General features: G+C 37.7%; 1 protein-coding gene across 1 annotated transcript in view; it reads left to right on the plus strand.

Annotated features, from left to right (window-relative positions):
* The window catches only part of FAM185A (family with sequence similarity 185 member A), a 48406-nt gene that overhangs the window by 22296 nt on the left and 6649 nt on the right, over positions 1-19461 (plus strand). The window contains exons 5-7 of the mRNA XM_086610117.1: positions 3262-3303; positions 13625-13720; positions 16010-16144. Of these exons, the coding sequence (XP_086466243.1) occupies positions 3262-3303; positions 13625-13720; positions 16010-16144 (273 nt within the window). The remainder of the gene's footprint in view (positions 1-3261; positions 3304-13624; positions 13721-16009; positions 16145-19461) is intronic.

Raw genomic sequence — 19461 nt, forward strand, 5'->3', positions numbered from 1 at the left:
TGATCCAGCAACTAAAACTCACACAGTCTCTCCTTCTCCAGTAAAGTAGAGAGGAGAGAAAAAAAAAACAAAGGGACTGAGGGTTGAGACAAGAACAGAGGGAGCACCCACCAACCATGGTCCTGGGCAAAACAGACAGGGCTTTCTCAAAGCAAAACAGTTTATTAATGATTACTTAGAAGGACAAAGGGAAACAAAACCAATTACTTGAGAGGACAGAAAGAAACAAAACCAGATCTTAAAACCGACACCTTCCCCCCCCCCCCCCCCTTCCTTTTCCTCCCGGCTCTACCTCCTCCCCCCAGCAGCACAGGGGGCAGGGACTGGGGGAGTGCAGGTCAGTTCATTCCGTGCTGTTACTGCTGCCTCTTTCTTAAAGGAGAAGGAGTCCTTACACCCTTTTCCCCTGCTCCAATGGATCCCCTACCCACGAGGAAAAATCCACAAACTTCTCCAGTGTGAGTCCAGCCCACTGGAAACAATCCTTCCCCACAGATTGCTCCGGTGTGGGCTTTACCACAGTCTCGGGTACTTAGGGAGCTGTAGCCACTCGCTCCGGCGTGGGTCGTCACGCAGACTCCAGATGCCGCTCTGCCTCGTCGTGCGTCCCAACACGACCATCCTCAGGCTCAGGCATCTTCTCCCCACGGGCTGCAAGTGGGTCTCTGCTCCACCGAGGCCGTCCTGGTTGCAGGGGGGCTGCCTGCCATCTCACCATCAGCCGCAGGGGAAACTCGGCCCCGGCACACCTCCTCCCGCTCCATCCTCACTGACCTGGTGTCGATGCAGCTGTTTCTCTCAGATCTCAGTCCTCTCCAGGTGAACTCAGCCCAGTGGGCACCCCGGGAGTGGGGTGCCCCCGAGTTCCCCAGCTGGCTCTGCCGCCGCCATTCTCCGTGGGCGGTGCCGGCCCGATGCAGGCAGCTGCCCGGCCGGGAGCCAGGGAGCGGGGGCAGTGCCCTCCTCCCTTCTCTCCTCGATCCTGGGCAAAGCACCTTTTCGGGTTCCTTTGTCCTGACTTAAATAGGGCAATTTGCAGAGGCGCCCTATTGGCTCAACCCCGAGGGGGATGGCATTCTGATCTGGTGGCCAGAACTAAGCCTAACCCGGTTCCAAAACCGGGGAGGTCGCAGGGAGCAAAACCCCTCTCCTGCCACCAGAACCACCCCCCCCTCCACATCAAACCATGACAATTGCTCTTCTGGATGCTTCGTAGTTTTGTGGCAAACGAACCACCAATTTTTGAAGAAATTGGTTTCTAGTAATTTTAATCAGTTTCTGTAACTGGTATTACAGATGTCAGGTGCCATTGAGCTTTCTAGTTGACCTAGTAATTACCTCTAGTCAGGTCTTTCTCTCTTTGCTATTGACATGTCTAAAAAAGTACTTAGCTAGCTTAAAAATTGTAAGTGTTCAGTGTTGACCTTCATGGAACAATTACATGACCAAAAGTACACTTCTGTGCACTGTCTGTTGACAGTGCAGGTCACAACACAGCAAGACATTCCTATCTGCTTTAAAAGCAACTTTTGTTCTAGCTAGATGTTTGAAGTGAGCCCATCACACTAATATGTTTACGTTACACAACATTAGTCATGTCTGCCATGTAAGTTCGTGGTTAATAAGAGTTTGATTTCTAAATGTTTAGTATTTTTCAAGGACCTACTTATCAAAACAGAAAACAAAAACCTCAGAAAAACAAAGAACAGACCAGCAAATCTGCAAATCCCAGGGACTATATTCAGCCACAGTCTAATCTAGCTTCAGCTCCATGGGAGTTGCTAGCTGACAAAACCCTAGGCTTTTTTGTAAGTTGTACAAAAATAAGTACTAGTCATGATAAAAAGGGGAAAAGGGTGACATAATTACAGTCTGCCTTTTAGAAACAGCAAGCAGTAAAGCCAAACGTCTTTCAGGTTCTTTGAAATATGGTTTTGTTTTGACTTTAATTTTCAGAACCCCTAAGAATTTTGTACAGCATGTGCTTGAAATGATGAATTTAAGACTATTGGTGATAGGCTTCTTTTCTAGCTTTCAACCCATGGAACTGCTAAGAAAAACACTACAGGTCATATACATTGGAATGTATCCTACCCTAATGGCTGTTTACTAGTGTATAATTACAGAAGATGGGAGCAGAGCTTGATCCATTTGGAAATTTTAAAGGCCTCTTCCGAAAGATCTGAAAATTGTTGTGAATACTGCGTATTACTAAATTACTGTGATCAATCTTTTTTTTCAGTCAGTTGTCCTCCTGGGAGGATGAAAGAGTGGCAGGAATGACATGTTGTGGTTTAGTTTTTTAATTTAAAGCGTTTATTGGCAGGCAATAATACCCGTGTAACATACATGGATCTATGGAAGTTTCTACTAATGTTGTTAGACTGTTAGCAGCATAGATGGCTTTTCTATTATGAGGTACATCTGTCCTCCTTCAAAATTCTCTTGATACCACAAGTAAAGAGGAAGAGTATGTATTTTAAGATTTAAAAATAAAACACAGTGCCTGTTTGAAGTAAGGCAAGGTCAGTGGGAGGCCATTCTACGTTTTTATGCCTTATACACTGTCTGATGTTCTCCAGTTTGCCCAACACACTCAGATCTTGCAGAATCCAATGAAAAATGTTGACAGTGGGTCATCATGCCCACAAGAGAATAAGCTTGGAGGGACTAGGTAACACTCAGTGATTTTTTTTTTTCAAGTGATTGTCCAGGAAGTGGCCTTTGAGCATAAAACAAAAAATGCCCCTGGAGGGAAGGGGCATGTGCATATGTGTGTATATAAAAAAAGAAAATAGAAACAGTTTTTGTTACTCACCCTATTGAACCACTTAAATCCTCCATAGAGCTTTGCAGGCATCAGAGCAATTAAAAAAAAAAAAAGAAAAATTTGGCCCAAAATAAAATTAGAAAATACTCTGCTTTAGCCTTACAGAGCCTCTCTGCTTTTCTCTCCCTCGCATCCAGTCTGTGCCTTTAAGCTTTACTCAGTGTTTTTCTTGTCTGGAATCACTTCATTGTTACCCACATGTGTTGAGATTTTTTTGTTTGTAAAGCAATAATATCCAAGCAATATATGCTATTTTAGTTTAATATTAATTAATAGTTTAATGCTGTTTTGCCTTTATTTGCAAATCAAATATACTACGACAACTATAATGCTCTTGCATAGGATCACATTACTTTAGTCTTTGTTATGATTTCAGAAACCAGATAAATAATATGCTTTTAACACTTGTTTCCATTTTCTTTTCCTAATAGGTGACACCAGTCTTGAGACCAAAACAGGGAGTATCGCAGTAGGTAGGTTCTACCTTCTCTCTGAGGTGTCTCTTTTCTCACCCTTCCCTTCTCGTTTCCAAAAGCTAAATATTCACAGGGAAAGTAAAAAGGAGGCGATTCCTCACAGGTATTTCAGCTCTCTTTTCTTTGTACGAGTAGCACTGATAGCTGTGTAGCTGAAGGAGATCCTTTCCAAACTTGACTGCCAGCCTTTTGCAGTTGGGCAAGGCACACTGTCTAGCTTTTGATGCACAAGTTAGACTGAATCTTGGTGTCATCTTTTAGACTAAGGTGGGATAAAAGGACATGAGAAAACACTAAGCGTGCATCAAGTGTAATAATTTTGCCTTTAATCTAGTTTTCTACCTTACCTTTGTTGATATCAATGATTAGCGCAGTTTAATTTTTATAGCGCGAAGCATTAATCATTGATGAATTACATATTGGAGGAGGGGAAGGCTTGGGATAATTTAAATGTTTCCAAACTATTATGCTAATCACTTTTTTTCCTTCAGAAATAAAAACAGCTCATAAATTTCCTTTCAAGAGCTTGAGCAACAGGATAACTCAGAGTTATCAGTTGTGGTATCCATTGTATTAGTTGCATTATTCTAGGAAAAGGTTAGGGCCCCTTTTTTGACCATTTTATAGTACATCAACACAAAAGTAAGAAGCTCAAACTCTGCTTGTTACTATGGCAGAAAATTGAAGTAACAGAGTCGTAGACAAGGCTCAGTGTCTCTCGAATGTACAGAGAAGGATTTCCTCTTCTGTAAATGAACTCAGTTGCAGGCTCAAATCTCAAAGACTTCTGCTAATGGTGGTAACCACAGTCACTGATGAAGCGTTGTTCAGGGACGAGCTGTACTGTTACAACTCTTCTTATGTTTCTCAGCAATCTATATTAACATTCCTGGAAAATGAGTGCAATACACATCCTTATGACTTAGTCATTAAACCACAGAATTAAATTAAGTTTGCTAGTCTGTTTTTCCTTCTGTTACATAAACTCAGAGACTATGAAGAGTGTTTAAAGAAAGTTTTCTTAACACAGGAGGTATCTTTTTCCATCAACAGATGATGATTTTTTTTCCTTAATTAATCAGGTTCAGCTTAAACATTAAGACACATCTTTCAGTTGAATAAACTTTATTTTTCAGGTTTCAATTCTGAAAGCACTAGTTAGACTTAATCTTTTCTTAAGGAGCACTCAACATCCTTTAGATTTTCATGCATTTTTCCAAAGGCAAATGACTTTTAAGGTCCAGTGGTTCAACTCTTAAAAACTTTAGAAAGAAAATGTAAAGTGTTAAGTGAAAGGCTTTTGTGTATGAGAAATTCACACCACAAGATAGCTTGTTTGATTGCCAGAGACCTGGCAGAGGTTTGCTGATGGAAATAGGAAGAACAACTCAGATCTTCTGACTTCCTTAGCTAGGTTTTCATAGGGATGTAGTTGTTAATTTTACTGGAGGCAGAATTTTACCAGTTAATTGAAAAAAATGCACTCATCTCTAGATTTTTGGGGGTGTAAATAAATCTCTCAAAAGCTAAGGATGCAAGTCAAACTAAAACATGATTGAGAATGCTGGATTTTTTTGCAAAATATTTTTTGGAAAATACAAGCAATTGTATTGATGGTTTTATGCTTGTATAATTCTGCATTAAAACAGGAAACCAGTGCTGTTGTCTTTCACTTCCTTTCATTTTGTACTTTTTTTTAAATTATTTATAGAATAGTTTTATCTGATCTGTTTTTGATTTTAGTATTACTTGTTTGTGTAAATATTTTTATTTTTTTAAGACTATCCAAAATTCAGTCAGATTTTAAGCATATGGCAGTGTTTCACACTAACATTGTTAAAATATGAAAGTAGAGATTATTGCCTTTTTCTTTCTGTACTGTGAGCTTTGTTAGACACTGACAAATTATTTTCCAATGTTTTACTAGAAGCTTCCTAACGTTCTATGGGTTTTGAATGACTCCTTAATTTAAATCAATCAGACCTATTTTTACTTCTAGTGTTAGTTACTACTTAAAATAGTCATTAGAATTCTGAATAATCTCACAAAAAGTAATGGAGTACCCTGGTTTTAGAACTACCTTAATTTTTAAAATTTTTACTGGGTAAATTCAAAAGGAAATCTCAGATTGGAAGAGACCTCAGGCAGTTGCAGAATCACAGAATCGTTGAAGTTGGAAGGGACTTCTGGAGGTCTTGTCCAGCCCCTCTGCTTAAGCAGTCTCTAGTCTCCAATCTCCTGCTCAAAGCCATGCCAACTGTGAGGTTACTCGGGGTTTTGTCCTGTGGTGTTGAAAACCTCCAAGGATGTAGACTGTACAGCCTCTCTGGGCAAACTCTTCCACTGCTAGACTGTGCTCAGGGTGAAAAAGATTTCCTTCTATCCAGACTGAAACTCTTTTTTTTTTTTTTTTTCAACTTATGTCTGTTGTCTATCATGCTGTCATCATGTACCACTCCTGAAGAGCCTGGCTTTGTCTTGTTAGTCACCTCCTCGCAGACACTAGGGAACTGCTGCCAGGTCCTGCAGCAGTCTGTTCTCCAGGCTGAGCAAGCCCTCATTCCTCAGCCTCTCCTGATGGGGAAGGCGTTCCATGCCCTGACTGTCTTGGTGCTTCTCTGCTGAATTGATTCCAATTTATTGATGTCCCCCTTCTCTTGGGAGCCCAACACTGGATGCTGTATTCTAGATGTGGTCTAAGAAGTGCTGAGTAGAGGGAGATAATCCCTTCCCTTGATACACTGGCCATGCTCCAGTTAATACTGCCAAGGATACCGTTGGACTACTTTTCTGCCAGGGGCATGCTGCTGGCTTATGTTCAGTCCTGCTAGAATTTGCTTATTTCTCAATGTTGTTGGAATGGTCTGATTATGTATTCTCTACTCTGCTGCCAAACCAAATTTTCCCTTGCCAGCTCAAAAAAAAAGATTGTTTTTTCTTACTTGATTACTTATGTTTAACCCACTTATGCATTGAAGAAATGAATCTTCTGTGTTTGATAGAGTCAGAAATGATAAAGCTCATGGTGCTGGTTTTGTTTCAGAGGGGAAGAAACAACCTTAACCAGCTTACGGGCAGCAGGGACTTATTCTAGCCAGGAAAACACTAGCTGGGGTCCAAGAAATTATCTTTTTTTTTTTGTAAACACGTTAGTGCCAGTTTGCCTTGTTCTACTAATTTCTTTCTTCAGTAACCCACACTAGACAACCTAAAGGCTTCAGTGACTTGCTGTGATGCTCAGTCTTAAACTGAAACCTAATAATTAAGAACATTTGAACTTTCTCGAAAACATAAATACATGTATAGTCCTGACATGAAAGTGAACTGATGTGTCTGAGATTCTCTGTTGTGATGAGAGAGCATAGTCATAAGGCAATTTCCTAGTACTGAAACAAAACACTAAAGTTCTATTTTAAAAAGGGAATCAATTATGGAAGACAATTATGGTATTTAAGACAGTTGTGGATAACTGAAAAAAACCCTAAACCAATAAACAACTTGGTGTATTTAGAAGTAATGCTGCATCTGTGAGTTTTGAGGGTTCAGTTTTTAATACACGATCTAGGGAATTTTTAAATTAAAAATCTCATTTCTGAATTCCATTCAAGACATTTACTGTACTTCATAAAGTACAGCTCTTAAGTACTTTTAAAAAAAAAACAAAACACAAAACCATGCACATACTTGTCTCTTGATAGCAATTAGTTCTAATGATCTAGTATTTGCCATCTACTTGAAGTATGTTAATATTCCGGCTCTCATTTTAAATGTGCTTCATCTTCCAACTTTGTATCTCAGAACTTGACCACCTTCTGTGATATGCTCCTGTATCTTTTTTTTCCCCATTGTTCCCATGCTTTCTTCCACACCATCCTATTCTAAGGGTGCTTCTTTCCAAGCAGGTTGGAATCAGCTGCTGTTTCTTATCCCTCAGGTGTCAGGTTTTAAAAAATGAAAGTTAAAAAAAAAAAGTCCACCATGAGTTAATATCTGCTGAGTTACTACTTGGTTTTATCTTCAGTCTTTATTTCCATGTTCCACTTTCCTCTTTTCGTCCTTTTGAATGTAGATTATATAGCATTCTGGACAGTGTATGTTGTGGAGAAACTACTTACAGTTGGAGCATAGAGAAAAGGCTGCTGCCTGAGAACAATAGGGTTTTCCTTGCAGCTTAAAAGAATAAATTTTTTACTTCTGTACATGTTCTATTAGCAATAAAAAATGTTGGTAATGTTACGTCATGTATGTTTCATAGCATCTCTTATTATGGCACTGAAGATTCTGGATGTTAGAGTAGTACTTAAAAACATAGCTCCAAAACCAATATAAACTTTTTTCCGTCTCTTGACAAGATATATATTTCATACTAGTAGAATGTATATCTTGCTACAGTTGTCAATATCTATTTGTTTGTAGCAGAAAAATGAAGGACTACACCACCCATTACATCCACGAATAGATACTTCTGTTCCAATATAGAGCTAGCCAGTATACATTCCAGACAGTAGAAATACAACTAGTCATCCAAGAATGATCCAATTCTAATAACTTCTAACAGGCAGTATTTTTCTACAGATATGATGTCTGAAACTTTCATTGTTTTTTCTGAAAAATTGTTTCCTTCACTCACTATTTGGGGTGCACTGAAAGCTCTTGATAATTGACTCTAAAATGCTCTCTTGTGTCTCCTTAAGTACTATCACTTATTTCGTATGCATTAGGTATGTTCTGAGAAATGCTGTATCCTGTAAGTATCAGACTTTTTCATTTTAATTCAAACATATGCCATTCTTAATCTACAAAAATTTAGCTAATGAAGATACGCTAAGAGAACAAATCTGAAAGTCTGAATCTATGCAGAGCTAGACTAATGTATTCATCCTCCTTGGAAAGAAGCAGCTATATAGAAGAACTGCATGTCACTTAGGCATTTTAAAATATAGGGCTGTGTTTAGTGTTGCAGAATAGTATTTATTTATTAGATCTGGAATGCAAAACTTAAAGTGCTTTTCCTGTTGGGATAAAATAGCATTGACACTGAAGAAATCACTCTGTAGTTGGAGGGTTTTTTCCTCAGTAGGTCAGCATTCTCCTTGAACATACTAAAATCAAAGCTAACATTTTCTTACTACCCCTTTACAAGTGTGAAAAGCTATGAATTTTGAAATTGAAAATGAAATCCTATTGTTAAAAGGAGGCTGTTATGTTCTGATCTGTAATATAAAGTCAGTCCTAGAAAAGAAAGCATAATGTGTAATGAACATGTCATCTGGAATTCATTTGATCCACCCTCCTCCCTCCAAACAGGGTCACCTAGACCAGATTGCCCAGAACCATGACCAAGCAGCTTTTGAATATCTCCAAGTATGCCAATAAGATCCCTCCTGAGCCTTCTCTTCTTCAGGCTGAACAGTTCCAACTCTCTCAACCTTTCCTCGTAGGAGAGTTGCTCCAGTCCCTTAATCATCTTTGTACCTTTTCTGGACTCTCTCCAGCATGTCCTTGTCTCTTTTGTACTGGGGAGCCCAGAACTGCACACAATACTCCAGGTTTGGCCTCATCAATACTGAATAAAGGGGAAGGATCACTTTTCTTGACCTGCTGGCAATGATTTGCAGCCCTGATACCATTTGCCTTCTTTGTGGCAAGGGTACATCACTGGCTCTTGTTCAACCTGGTGTTCACCAGAACCCACCCTGGTCCTTTTCTGCCAAGCTGCTTTCCAGTGGGGTGGCTCCCAGCATGTACTGGCACCTGGGGTTGTTCCTGTGCAAGACTTGAACCTTCTCCTTGTTGAACTCCATGAGGTTCCTTCCTGCCAGCCCATTTCTCTTGCCTGTCCAGTTCCCTCTGGATGACATCATGACCTTTTGGCATATTGGCCACTTTTCCTAGTTTCGTGTCATCAGCAAATTGGTGAGAGTGCACTCTGTTCCACCATCCAGATTGTTAATGAAGGTATTAAACAGGACTGGACCCACTATTGACCCTGGAGTTCGCCACTTGTTACTGGCCTCCAACTCGAGGCTCACAGATGAGCAGTTTTACATAACTTATTCAGACTTCCACAGGAGGTTTTGTGGGGATTTCATATTATTGATAATCATGTTCCTGACTAGATGCACGTATTTCTTCAGAAGTTACTTCCACCCCATTAATCTCTTAAACATTTAAAATAGTAGAGACCTATAGCTAATTGGTTTGCAGAGATGATGAACACTGTATGATATAGTCTGTGGAAGAAGATGCGTAGATGTGGACAGTGTGGATAGATATTCAAAGGGGAAGATCCCATTTGATGTACAGCAGGTCAGAGGCTTATCAAGGTGAAGTTGTACTTGGCACATTGTATTATGATGCAGGATTGCGGCATGTAATGATTTTTTTTTTGAAACAGAGTAAGTTACCCAAAAGAGACTGTGACTGTTAAAACCAATGGATATAAATTTAAAATCTAGGTATAAAATAGATCATTTAGAAGTAAAAGGATAATCTGGACAATTTAGGTAGCAAAGGAATTGTTTTCGTGAGAGGTTTCTTTGCTTTCTGTGGTACATCATTTGTTTTGCCAGGTCTGGATGGTGAGTGTGGTAAGGACTGCTAATGATGTTTTTTTAGTAGTATGTGCCATTCATCTATTTAATGTATGCATTTCAGTTTCTCATAATGTTTTTCATGTGACAGCTTTAGAATAATAAACTGAAACAAGAAAATTGATCAATCTTTATCAACAAACCATACAAGATAGCCAGTTAAGTAGGAATTAAATCTTTTTCACAATTCAGATGTGTTGGAATCTTATACTTTTTCCTACCTTTAACCAAATCATAATAAATATTGTGTTTTCCTATTGAAATCAGTTTTGTCGCTAATTTTAAAATGAGCTAGGTCAGTCATTATGTGCTATTAGGAAAGTAAATGTTTTTGCTTAGATTTAAGGAAAGATCGCTTGTGTTTAATCTTTTCTTCGATACTTGGCTTTATAAAACAAAGGATGAAGAGATATTAAATGTTGCGAATGATGTTACAGTTTTGTCTTCTTTGTGGGCCTTTCAGTGATCTTCAATCGTATAGTTTTTCTCAAGTTATGTGTCTTAGGTCTTATTCTTCAAGCTGTACTTATTTTTTTTATAAAGTTTAACAAAAACTTTGTCAAGGACATCTTGCTTCACTGCTTTTTTTTTTTTTTTTTTTATGTACTAGTAAATTCTTAAATAACTGAAGTCGCTCAAGAGTGTAACCATCTGTTCTGTTTCCAGTAGAACAATTCATTCTTGTACTTCCCCTTGAGTTGTCAGTCCTTAGCAAACTCTGATTTCAAACAATGCACTTTTATTTTTGCCTTCAGTTATTCACATTGATCTCAGCTAACAGTAGGTATATATTTAAAAATAAATTGCCTTGGTTTTGTTTTGTCATAACTGTAAAATAGGTATTGTCTCCATTATTATTTCAGTGATGTATTTTGTATTACCAGATTGTGTTACTTAATATAGGGTAATTTTTCTTGTTGAAATATTTATTTATTTATTTAAATTTGACCTCTTTTTTTTAATGTAACCTCATCTTTGCTGGTTTTAATCCATTTTCTCTTTTTGTTTTTTTGGTTTTTTTTTTCCCCTTCTCATTTGTTTACTATTATGGAAAAACAAAACAGCACCTTTAATAGACTTTGTGGAAGTGATGAACAACTTCAAGTCTCTGGGCATTCTTATTTGTATCTAAGCATTTGTATTTAATATAATATCCGTTAAATTATTTCCATAAATCATATTAGGTTTTTTCCATGAAATGTATTTCATGTTACTTCCATAGATCAAAGCTAAACAGATGCTGTAATGTCAGCTTTAGTGTTCAGTTAGTGCTGCTGAGGTTCTCGGTGTTTTTGAAACTTTGCTGTATTTTCTTCTGCCATAAAAAACTTCTGTTCAGTGGTGTACTCTGGGAGTCAAAATCTGGCAAGTCATCCTCCCAAAACAGTGTTCTGCTTTCCCTCAACTTGTTTTTTGTTTTGTGTTTTTTTTTGTTGTTTTGTTTTTTTTTTACTTTTAAGGTAAATCTGTGCCTTGGTGAAGCTGTGCCTACTGCCCTCTTCCTGCATCCTTTATTCTCTTTATGCCTTCTACAAACAGACTCTAGTCTTTCTCATGAAATTAGAATTGAGGTTTTTTAATGTATATGCATATATATATATATATATACACACACGTATAAAACAAAATCTAGAAATGAACTCTCTGTTCAGTCTTCAGGTGAGGAAAATAGCTTTGCAAAAGACATCTTTTTGCTCTGAAGAGTCTCACAAGAGCTGCGTTTGCATTTGATGAAGAGTGGGAAGGGGAAGGAGTCACTGAATAAACATTAGTCTCTCTAAAGTACCATCAGTCCGTTGTGTTGTACAGACTGTTAGCAGTTGTGTTCCCTGGAGAGGGCTGCTGTCCCATCACAGGAGACTCTTAGTGTAGATAAAAGAACTAACTGCATGTTTTGATTAAAGCGGAAGAGTCAGAGGCTGGATATTTCCTGTATCTCTTACCAACAAAATCTTTGTCAAGGTTATGCAGAGTCTCGATGATTGGCTGTTACTTAATTTGATTTGGAATATCTGCAAAAATAGATTTTACATGAAAGTGTTGATTTATTGCTACCAAAAGTTTTTTCATTAAAAATATTGATTCATATAAAATTTTTCTGTTTCAATGAATTTAATTTTCAAACTTATGAACACTTTTAAAAGTTTCATAAGTTTTTTAAAAGTTTTCATAAATAATAAAATGTTTTGTTGTGACTTACACAATCAGAACTTTATTTCCCAGTTCATTAATTTCATTGAATGAAGAGTTCATTTTTTCTTTCAGATTAGAAACAGAACTTCTTTAACACAATCTACTGAGATCAGAAAAACATTCCTGTCCAATTCTAGTTGTTACTGTTTTCTTGTTAGTCAAAGACAGTCTCAGTTTCTCAGCTGACTAAATATAGATTGGTTACTTTTTTAAAAATTACTTTCCCCTCCAAAGAAATTGGTTTTAGCTGTGGGATAATAATCCCTTTCTATGTTTTTTTACTTTTGTATGTAATACACTGATCTTCCACATCTGTGCTTGAGATCTGGCATCAGAAAAGCTCCAGATGAGTGCATTTAGAGCTAAAACTGTATGGCAAGCTTAAGGCATTATTGCTAGACGTCCTTGTTGTAATTAATCAACTTCATTCTCTCATTAATGTTTTTATTTTTTAAAACAGGAAGTTTCATTCAGGTTTGAATTTGTAATTTTAGCTAGTTCTGAAAGTTTGACTGTTTCTTTTTCTACGCACATCCAGAAACTAAGAAAAACAGTCTCTATCAGTATTTCAAGATTTCTTGCCAATATGTTTGTTTCCAGATGAGTATCTGAAAAGATATTTCACTGACTGCCTTTTGTACACATACATGTGTAATTTTTTATGCATCTTCAGATTTGCTTTGTAATTTCTTCGCAATTTTTATCAGCTATATATCTGTTCAGTAGTTCAAAAGTGAACTCTTTAGGACTTCACAGTAATATGGTGGAAACGTGTGTATTTAAAACTGAAATACATTGCAAGTAATTAAAGACTACTTCTCAAGTGTACAATTAAGGCTTCTTAAAGGCTTTCTATTTGCAAAAAAAAAAGTCTCTTCAGAAAGTTTTGTTATCATAAGTTTCAGCAAATAAGGTGTAGAAGAAAATATTGATGTTTCTATTCCAGGGCAAAGAACAAATGCTGTTTTCCTATGTATATTAAAGTCCAATAGTTATCTCAAACATTTGTTTAGAATTCAGATGTGGTGAATCAGACTTTACAAAGCCTGATAACACAGTTCTGCGTAACAAGATGTTACAGTGCACAACTGCTTGTTGTTTGCGCGGTGTAGCTTTCCTGGGTAAAGTTCTCCCTGTGCAGAGTCTGGGCAAATGAACTCTTTTGGAAAGTAAAATAGATCTTAGTGTTCAAATTTTGTGCTTGATCTTTGCACAAAGATGAATTTGTCCTTGTAGAAAGAGGACAGTGTTACTGAGGACTTGTAGACGCTACAAGTCCAGTAACAACTGCAGGGCTATGGCCTTGGGACCAGTGTGCCACAATTCTGGACTGGGGAGATAAGTTTTGTTCAGGAACCTGTGTTTCTAAGAGAAGTCTGACATTCAGTAAATGAATATAAGATCCTTCTCAAACACAGAAGAACTGACAAAATCAGCTCAAAGTACAAGGAAAGATTCTAGCAAATTTTTACTTAAAAACAGTGAATGATATACAAGTTCTTTTACTTTCTTTTTCTTTTTTTTTTTTTTAGATTCATCAGATGGAAGTCTAAAAGCCTCTACACATCATGGGGCAATAGATGTTTATGTCAGTCAATTAAGAAAAGTGGATCTGAAATCCCAGAAAGGTTAGCAAACTAAACCAAATATTTTTTTGTGGCAGCTTGTGATGTTAAAAGAAAAGGAGGTAAGGTGTTTTTTTTGTTTATCTGTCTGGGAAAAATTAATTTGTGATTGTTGGTTATCTATGTTCTTTTTTTACCTCATTATTAGAAAATGTGTATAAATATTTATAATACAGTAAACTCTGTAAGGGGCAATGATACTTAAAATGGATTACAAAATTTTTTTATTTTTCGATACTTTGTTGTTGTTTTTTTTTTTTTCCTGGCAATCTACACAGAAGAATTCTGCAGAGTTGACTTGGATTACAATCTTCCTTTGCCTTGAGTACAGTTTACTCCATGGTGCTGATATATGTATGTGCAGAGTGGCAACCGTTGCATGTTTAAATTTATTTTTCTTACCTTTTCCTGGTGAAATGTCCCATTATTGAAATTGGAAGGCAGGAAAACAAAGATGAGAGAGTCTTACCCTACCATTCTTCCTTTTTACTCCTGATTACTCACTAGAATTTCACTTCTTAATTAAAAGCTCACTCCTAAAGCTGGTTTGTAGTTTTACACTATCATATCTTCTGAAGAGCAGATAACAAAGCCCTGAATACTTTTTAGTCCTAGTTCTGTGAAAAAAAACATTACAACATTTCTGTAATTGACTTTAGCATCATGTCAGACAGTTCAGGTGGTTTAAGTGAACACAGTATTTGGTACCCTTCTCTTGTCTGTGAGACAATGCCTGTGCCCTGTTAAAACCTAACAGTGACTCAGAAGCAGAGTAACAAAAGTAATGCATGGAAATCACTTGTATGCCGTTCTTCTGTACAAGCTATTCTGATTCCATTGGTGCAAAGAAATTTATTTTTATATTACTTCCATGTTACCTTTTGAATCACTTAATACTAAGTTATGTCTCTTTGAATCAGTAGCAAAGAGGAATGTATTTAATAAAAGCTAATTAATGTTATTTTCCAAACATTGCCTGACATCTTTTCTGGCAGCACAGTTTAGTGAAGGCAAAGTTGATGAAGTTCTGTTTTGGTTTACCCCATAAATTCAGAGTAACTGCTGACAGCTGCAGTGTAGAAAATGTCCCATTCGTGATAAATTAGCTGCATGTGTGTTGGATATTATGAGTCACATCACTGAGTAATTCTCCAGGGAGGACCCAAAGATGAAGACCTTTTCCCTTTCTTATTCTAAGGCTTTTGTGTATCCAGCAAAATTTAGGCCTAAATTATGCTGACAGTTATTTGTTCATCAGGACTGTCACAGGCAAGTGATTCTGCTGAGTTTGAATTGCATCGCTAGGGTTGCTTTCTGACTGCAACTTAGCTGTCATAACATCAGTTTTCTTATCATATTCTGCTTTAGCTTTTGGGATGTATTTAAAGAAAAATTTTTATGCTTTTCTAAAATGAATGTTGGAATTGGGCAAAAACTAAGGGGTGCGTGTACAGAAAGTGTAGTCTGAATTTTGGTAGGTTTTTGTTTTAATGTGTAGGGCGCAGCTTCCAAATATTGTGACTGAGTAATTCCAAATACGACTAACATGGGCAGGTGGCGGCCCAGCATCTGCCTTCAGTCTGATGCACAGAAGCACGTATTTAGGGGAAGCAAAGTCAGAATTTCTATTCTTAATCTCAAGGGTAGAATTATTCAGGCCACCAAAGCTGCAGTTTTGCTAGCAGTTTACATTTTAGTGATACGTTGACTAACCAGTTTAGACGTTTTGAGACTGCATCTGTTCAAGGGTGTGAACAGCTGGCCCTGTGCACTAAAGCAAAGACAATCGCTAGCGTTAACAGCATGCATCTCATCGTTCCAGAGAACGCTTCTTTCGTAATGTGCCATGCAGTGGCTGGATTAATCATCAAATCTGATCTCCTATCCTTGCTTAGGAGTGTTGATATGCAACTAGAAGACGAAACTAAAGTCATAATACTTGTGAGATCTATTAGATTTACTTCTCTTTTTTGTTCCTCTAATAAGGTCCTCTACCAAGAGCTGTTGCTAGCAGTATATGTCAATGTTAATTTTTCATGTTTGCCAGGGAAATACTGTGACACCATTTTCTATGTATGACAGAGTATTCTGGTTATGATAAATGGAGATATCTTCATTTATCCTTTCAGAGACAGAAAAAAGAGGTTACTGTGTCCGGAGGCTCTTAAAAAAAAAAAAAAAAACAAAACCAACAAATAAATGATGATTTTATTCAAGTTAGCTAAATAATTGCCTGTTTCATGGTTTAATGTCAATGTTAAACTAACTAGCTTTCATTTAAATTTATACCAGGTTCTATTACAGTCAAGGTACCTGCCTCTCTCAAAGCCTATCTACAGTTGTCTGGAAGAAAAGTGGATGTGAGCTCAGAGATCCAGTTAAAGGAAACACAGAGTGCCTCCAAAGATGATCACGTAACTATAAGTGGTAAGGCTTACTAATCTTGGCTTCCAATAAATGTCTGTCTGGCCTTAGTCAAAGGCATTTACATTTCCTTATGAGTTTATTGCTCTTGGCTGCTTCTTGTTTCATCTGTTTCAGGTTCAAATGTTTGGTTGTGCCATTGAACTCCCCACATTACTAGATGACTTTTTTGTTTTATTTGGTACATGACTTGTGCATGCAAACAACCACTACTCTAACAAAAGTCTTTTATTCCAGCAAATTTGTGAGAGGTAATCTAGGGCTGAATTTGACCCATTGCTTTGTTGACTTAGACAATCACATATAATAAATTGCCTGGAAATGTCTAAAAATATAATTAAAAGTTTTCTCTGTTGGGTGGGAGGGGGAAGTGAAAGGGTATATGGCGTATTGATAAACGTACAGTATAAATGTTAAACAGTTCAGGAGAGGCTGAGAAATGATGGTGAGAGATAGCCAGGAGAAGAGTAGAAGAAGCTGAAACATGGAGGAATAGAGAGTAGATGGAAAGGTGCCTGCAATTAGTGGAAGCATTCTTCTAATGCATTTAAAATTGAACTTGGGAATCCCAAATCTTGCTGCTTCCTGCTTTAGAAAACAGTTGTACAATTCATTGTCAGGGCGTGTATTTCTCTCCTCTCCGAACGTATCTTTCTACAAGTTAAGGCTGTTGCTGTTACCAATTACTCAGTTTGCTCAAGAGGAAACATTAACATAATGTGTCTGAAGGCTCCAGCTTTGTTTTCGAATGTGTAATGTCAGTATGACCTGACTTGATAGCTTAGTGGGTGAGGCTTTGAGGTTTTTCTTCGGTTTTAAACCGAAGAAAATATGCACAAAACTTCTTTTCCTCCCACATGTAAGATAATAATCTCAAAGTCAGGAAATGTCATGTATATACAAAATTGTAATATGTAGCCTTCTTACATAAAATAGTAGCCTTGAAATGTATAGGTGTATCTCTTCCTGTCTTGAACTGTAACTAGCATTTAAATTTACTAGTGGTTATTACTTTTTTTTTTTTTAAACTGTGGTTAGAAGTTCTCAGGATAGAAACCTGTGGAAGGACTTCAGATTTCAGCAAGGGTCTGTGGAATGAATCACGCCAGCAGTAAAACAACACATCTCCCAGTGAATGAGGACCACTAGCCAGTCAATCATCCTGTTACTCTGGCAAGGCAAAGATAAGAGTGGTGTTTCAAATGTACGCAGCTGAATGGCTTCTCTGGTTTCACGACCTAGTCAGAGTGTTGGTGTAGGACAGTCATCACTGGAGCAGATGCAATTTTTCAGCCCACCATTTGGTACGGAAAAAATCTTGGCAGTTGAGGCCAACAGCAGCTCTGATTAGTTAACCCTCAAATACACATGTGTGTGGCAATCAGCAAGCATTATGCAGAGGGATCTGCATTGGACCACTGATCACCAGGTGTTTAAAGAGGTTACAGCATTGCACCAAAAATTTATTAAACATAGATCTAAATTTATCATAATGAAAAATACGTTAATGAGAAATAGACCCTGGAATGGATTTTCTACAGGATGCAATTTGGTTAAACTAATGCTGGCCCAAAGTAACGTATCTTCATCTGTCTTTATACCCAGCACTTAGCTGTGCTGAGTGTTTTCTCACATAATGTAGCCAATGGTTTCTAGCAGTGCTCTCCTCCCTTTTTTTCACTCTTCAGTAAGAAGCAACAAGGGAGATGTAGTTGATTTTAACCTGTGCTTTGCTCCTTTTCTAACTCTTCTGAAAATGGTACCTCCCCTTTCTTTGCCAAGTCAGTAACATTCCTTTGGAATGGCAAGGGAGATGCTTCCTGCTTCTTCTCTTTTACCTTATTCCATGGAGACACTTTATTCTTTCTGCAGGACAAGCACTTGTCTTCTCATTCTCAACAATCTCTTCTTCTTAAAGTTGATATTTGAGAATTTTCCTTTACAAGTAGGTTCTAAAATAATTAAAAATCACTTAATACTGTTTCTGTATCATGAAAGCATTATCCACTCTTGAAGTCTATAGCTATCCTGCGACTAAAGAAATATAAAATGGAGAGAGAAGAGGGATTTGCCAAGTAGGAAAAATCTCTGTCTCACCAGAGCATGGCAGTTTAGATTTTTATGCTTCTGAGCTCAAAGGTTAGTTTAAAAATAGAGGATTTTTCAGAAACTGGCCAGTTCTCATGTGGATAACACAGGAACTGACTGCTTTCAGGAAGCTTTACTTGCCTCTGGGAATATTGTGAGAGATGTTAGAGAGGAGACTCTCCAGTGGGGAGACAGGGTAGAGTTCTGTGACTTGGGTAAACATGCCCCTCGTCTATCACCCTCTAGGAAAGCCTTCCCTACTGCTGTTACAGCAGCTATATGTACGTTGCTTCATGGCTCTCCATTCTATGCTGAGTGGGGAAGTCAGTAAGCTACAATCCCACGAGCAATCACATCCAGTATTTTGCAAGATGGCCACGGAATAGAGCGGGATTTAGTCAAAGCAAGATGATGAAAGCCTGGAGTGAGTGCTGTAGAGGCAGAGTGATGAGAGTGTGAAAAGGTGTTTTGCTCTTTTAGAAAAGGAAGGGACTTTACTGAGTAATTAGGACACTTGCTGAGAAAGGGAAAGAACTAGAGAGCAGTGCCAGGGAGTTTACTCTTCAGAGTAATTTGCAAGGGTAAGGCTTCTGTTTCCATTGGCATCAGTAGGCACTCCTAGTAGTAGTAGTATGTGTGGTATAATGAAATCTGTTATAAAACCAGATTTTTGATGCTAAGTGCTTGTCCAGCTTCCATCTGTGGAAGCGTTTGTTTGGCTGTCTAGTTTGAAAGTGTTTAACTCACTCCAGTCATTTCTGATGGCAATCATGTCAAGGCATGCTTTTCCTTTCCCTGGCAAAGAGGGTAGGAAGAGAGGATTCTGCTTAGCCCTTGCTGCTTGATGTCTGTACCTTTCTTGTGTCTCCAGGTCTGCCTATATTCTTAAATCAGCTGATCATTAACTATATCTGGAACTGTATATGGTAAGAGGAAGGGTAGAAGGCTAAAAAGTGTCAAATATTCAAGCAGAAAAAGAGCTTAGACTGTCATGCCAAAGGGGCTACAAACATGTTGAAGAGCAGGGTTAAAATTCAAACAGTCTTGACTTGTATGCATTTAGGTCATTTTTCTAACAAGTCCTTTTAAGTTTGAAGTACAGAGGTAGGAATAACTACCTCTGTGGTCCCAAGAAGAGGAATACTTCAATAAAAAAATCAGTAAACAGGAAACAATAATTTTACATAGTTGCAAAAAATAAACAGTATATTAACATGACTGTTCCATAAAAC

The sequence above is a fragment of the Tauraco erythrolophus genome, chromosome 4, assembly GCF_009769465.1.
Source record: "Tauraco erythrolophus isolate bTauEry1 chromosome 4, bTauEry1.pri, whole genome shotgun sequence".
NCBI classification, from domain to species: Eukaryota; Metazoa; Chordata; class Aves; order Musophagiformes; family Musophagidae; genus Tauraco; species Tauraco erythrolophus.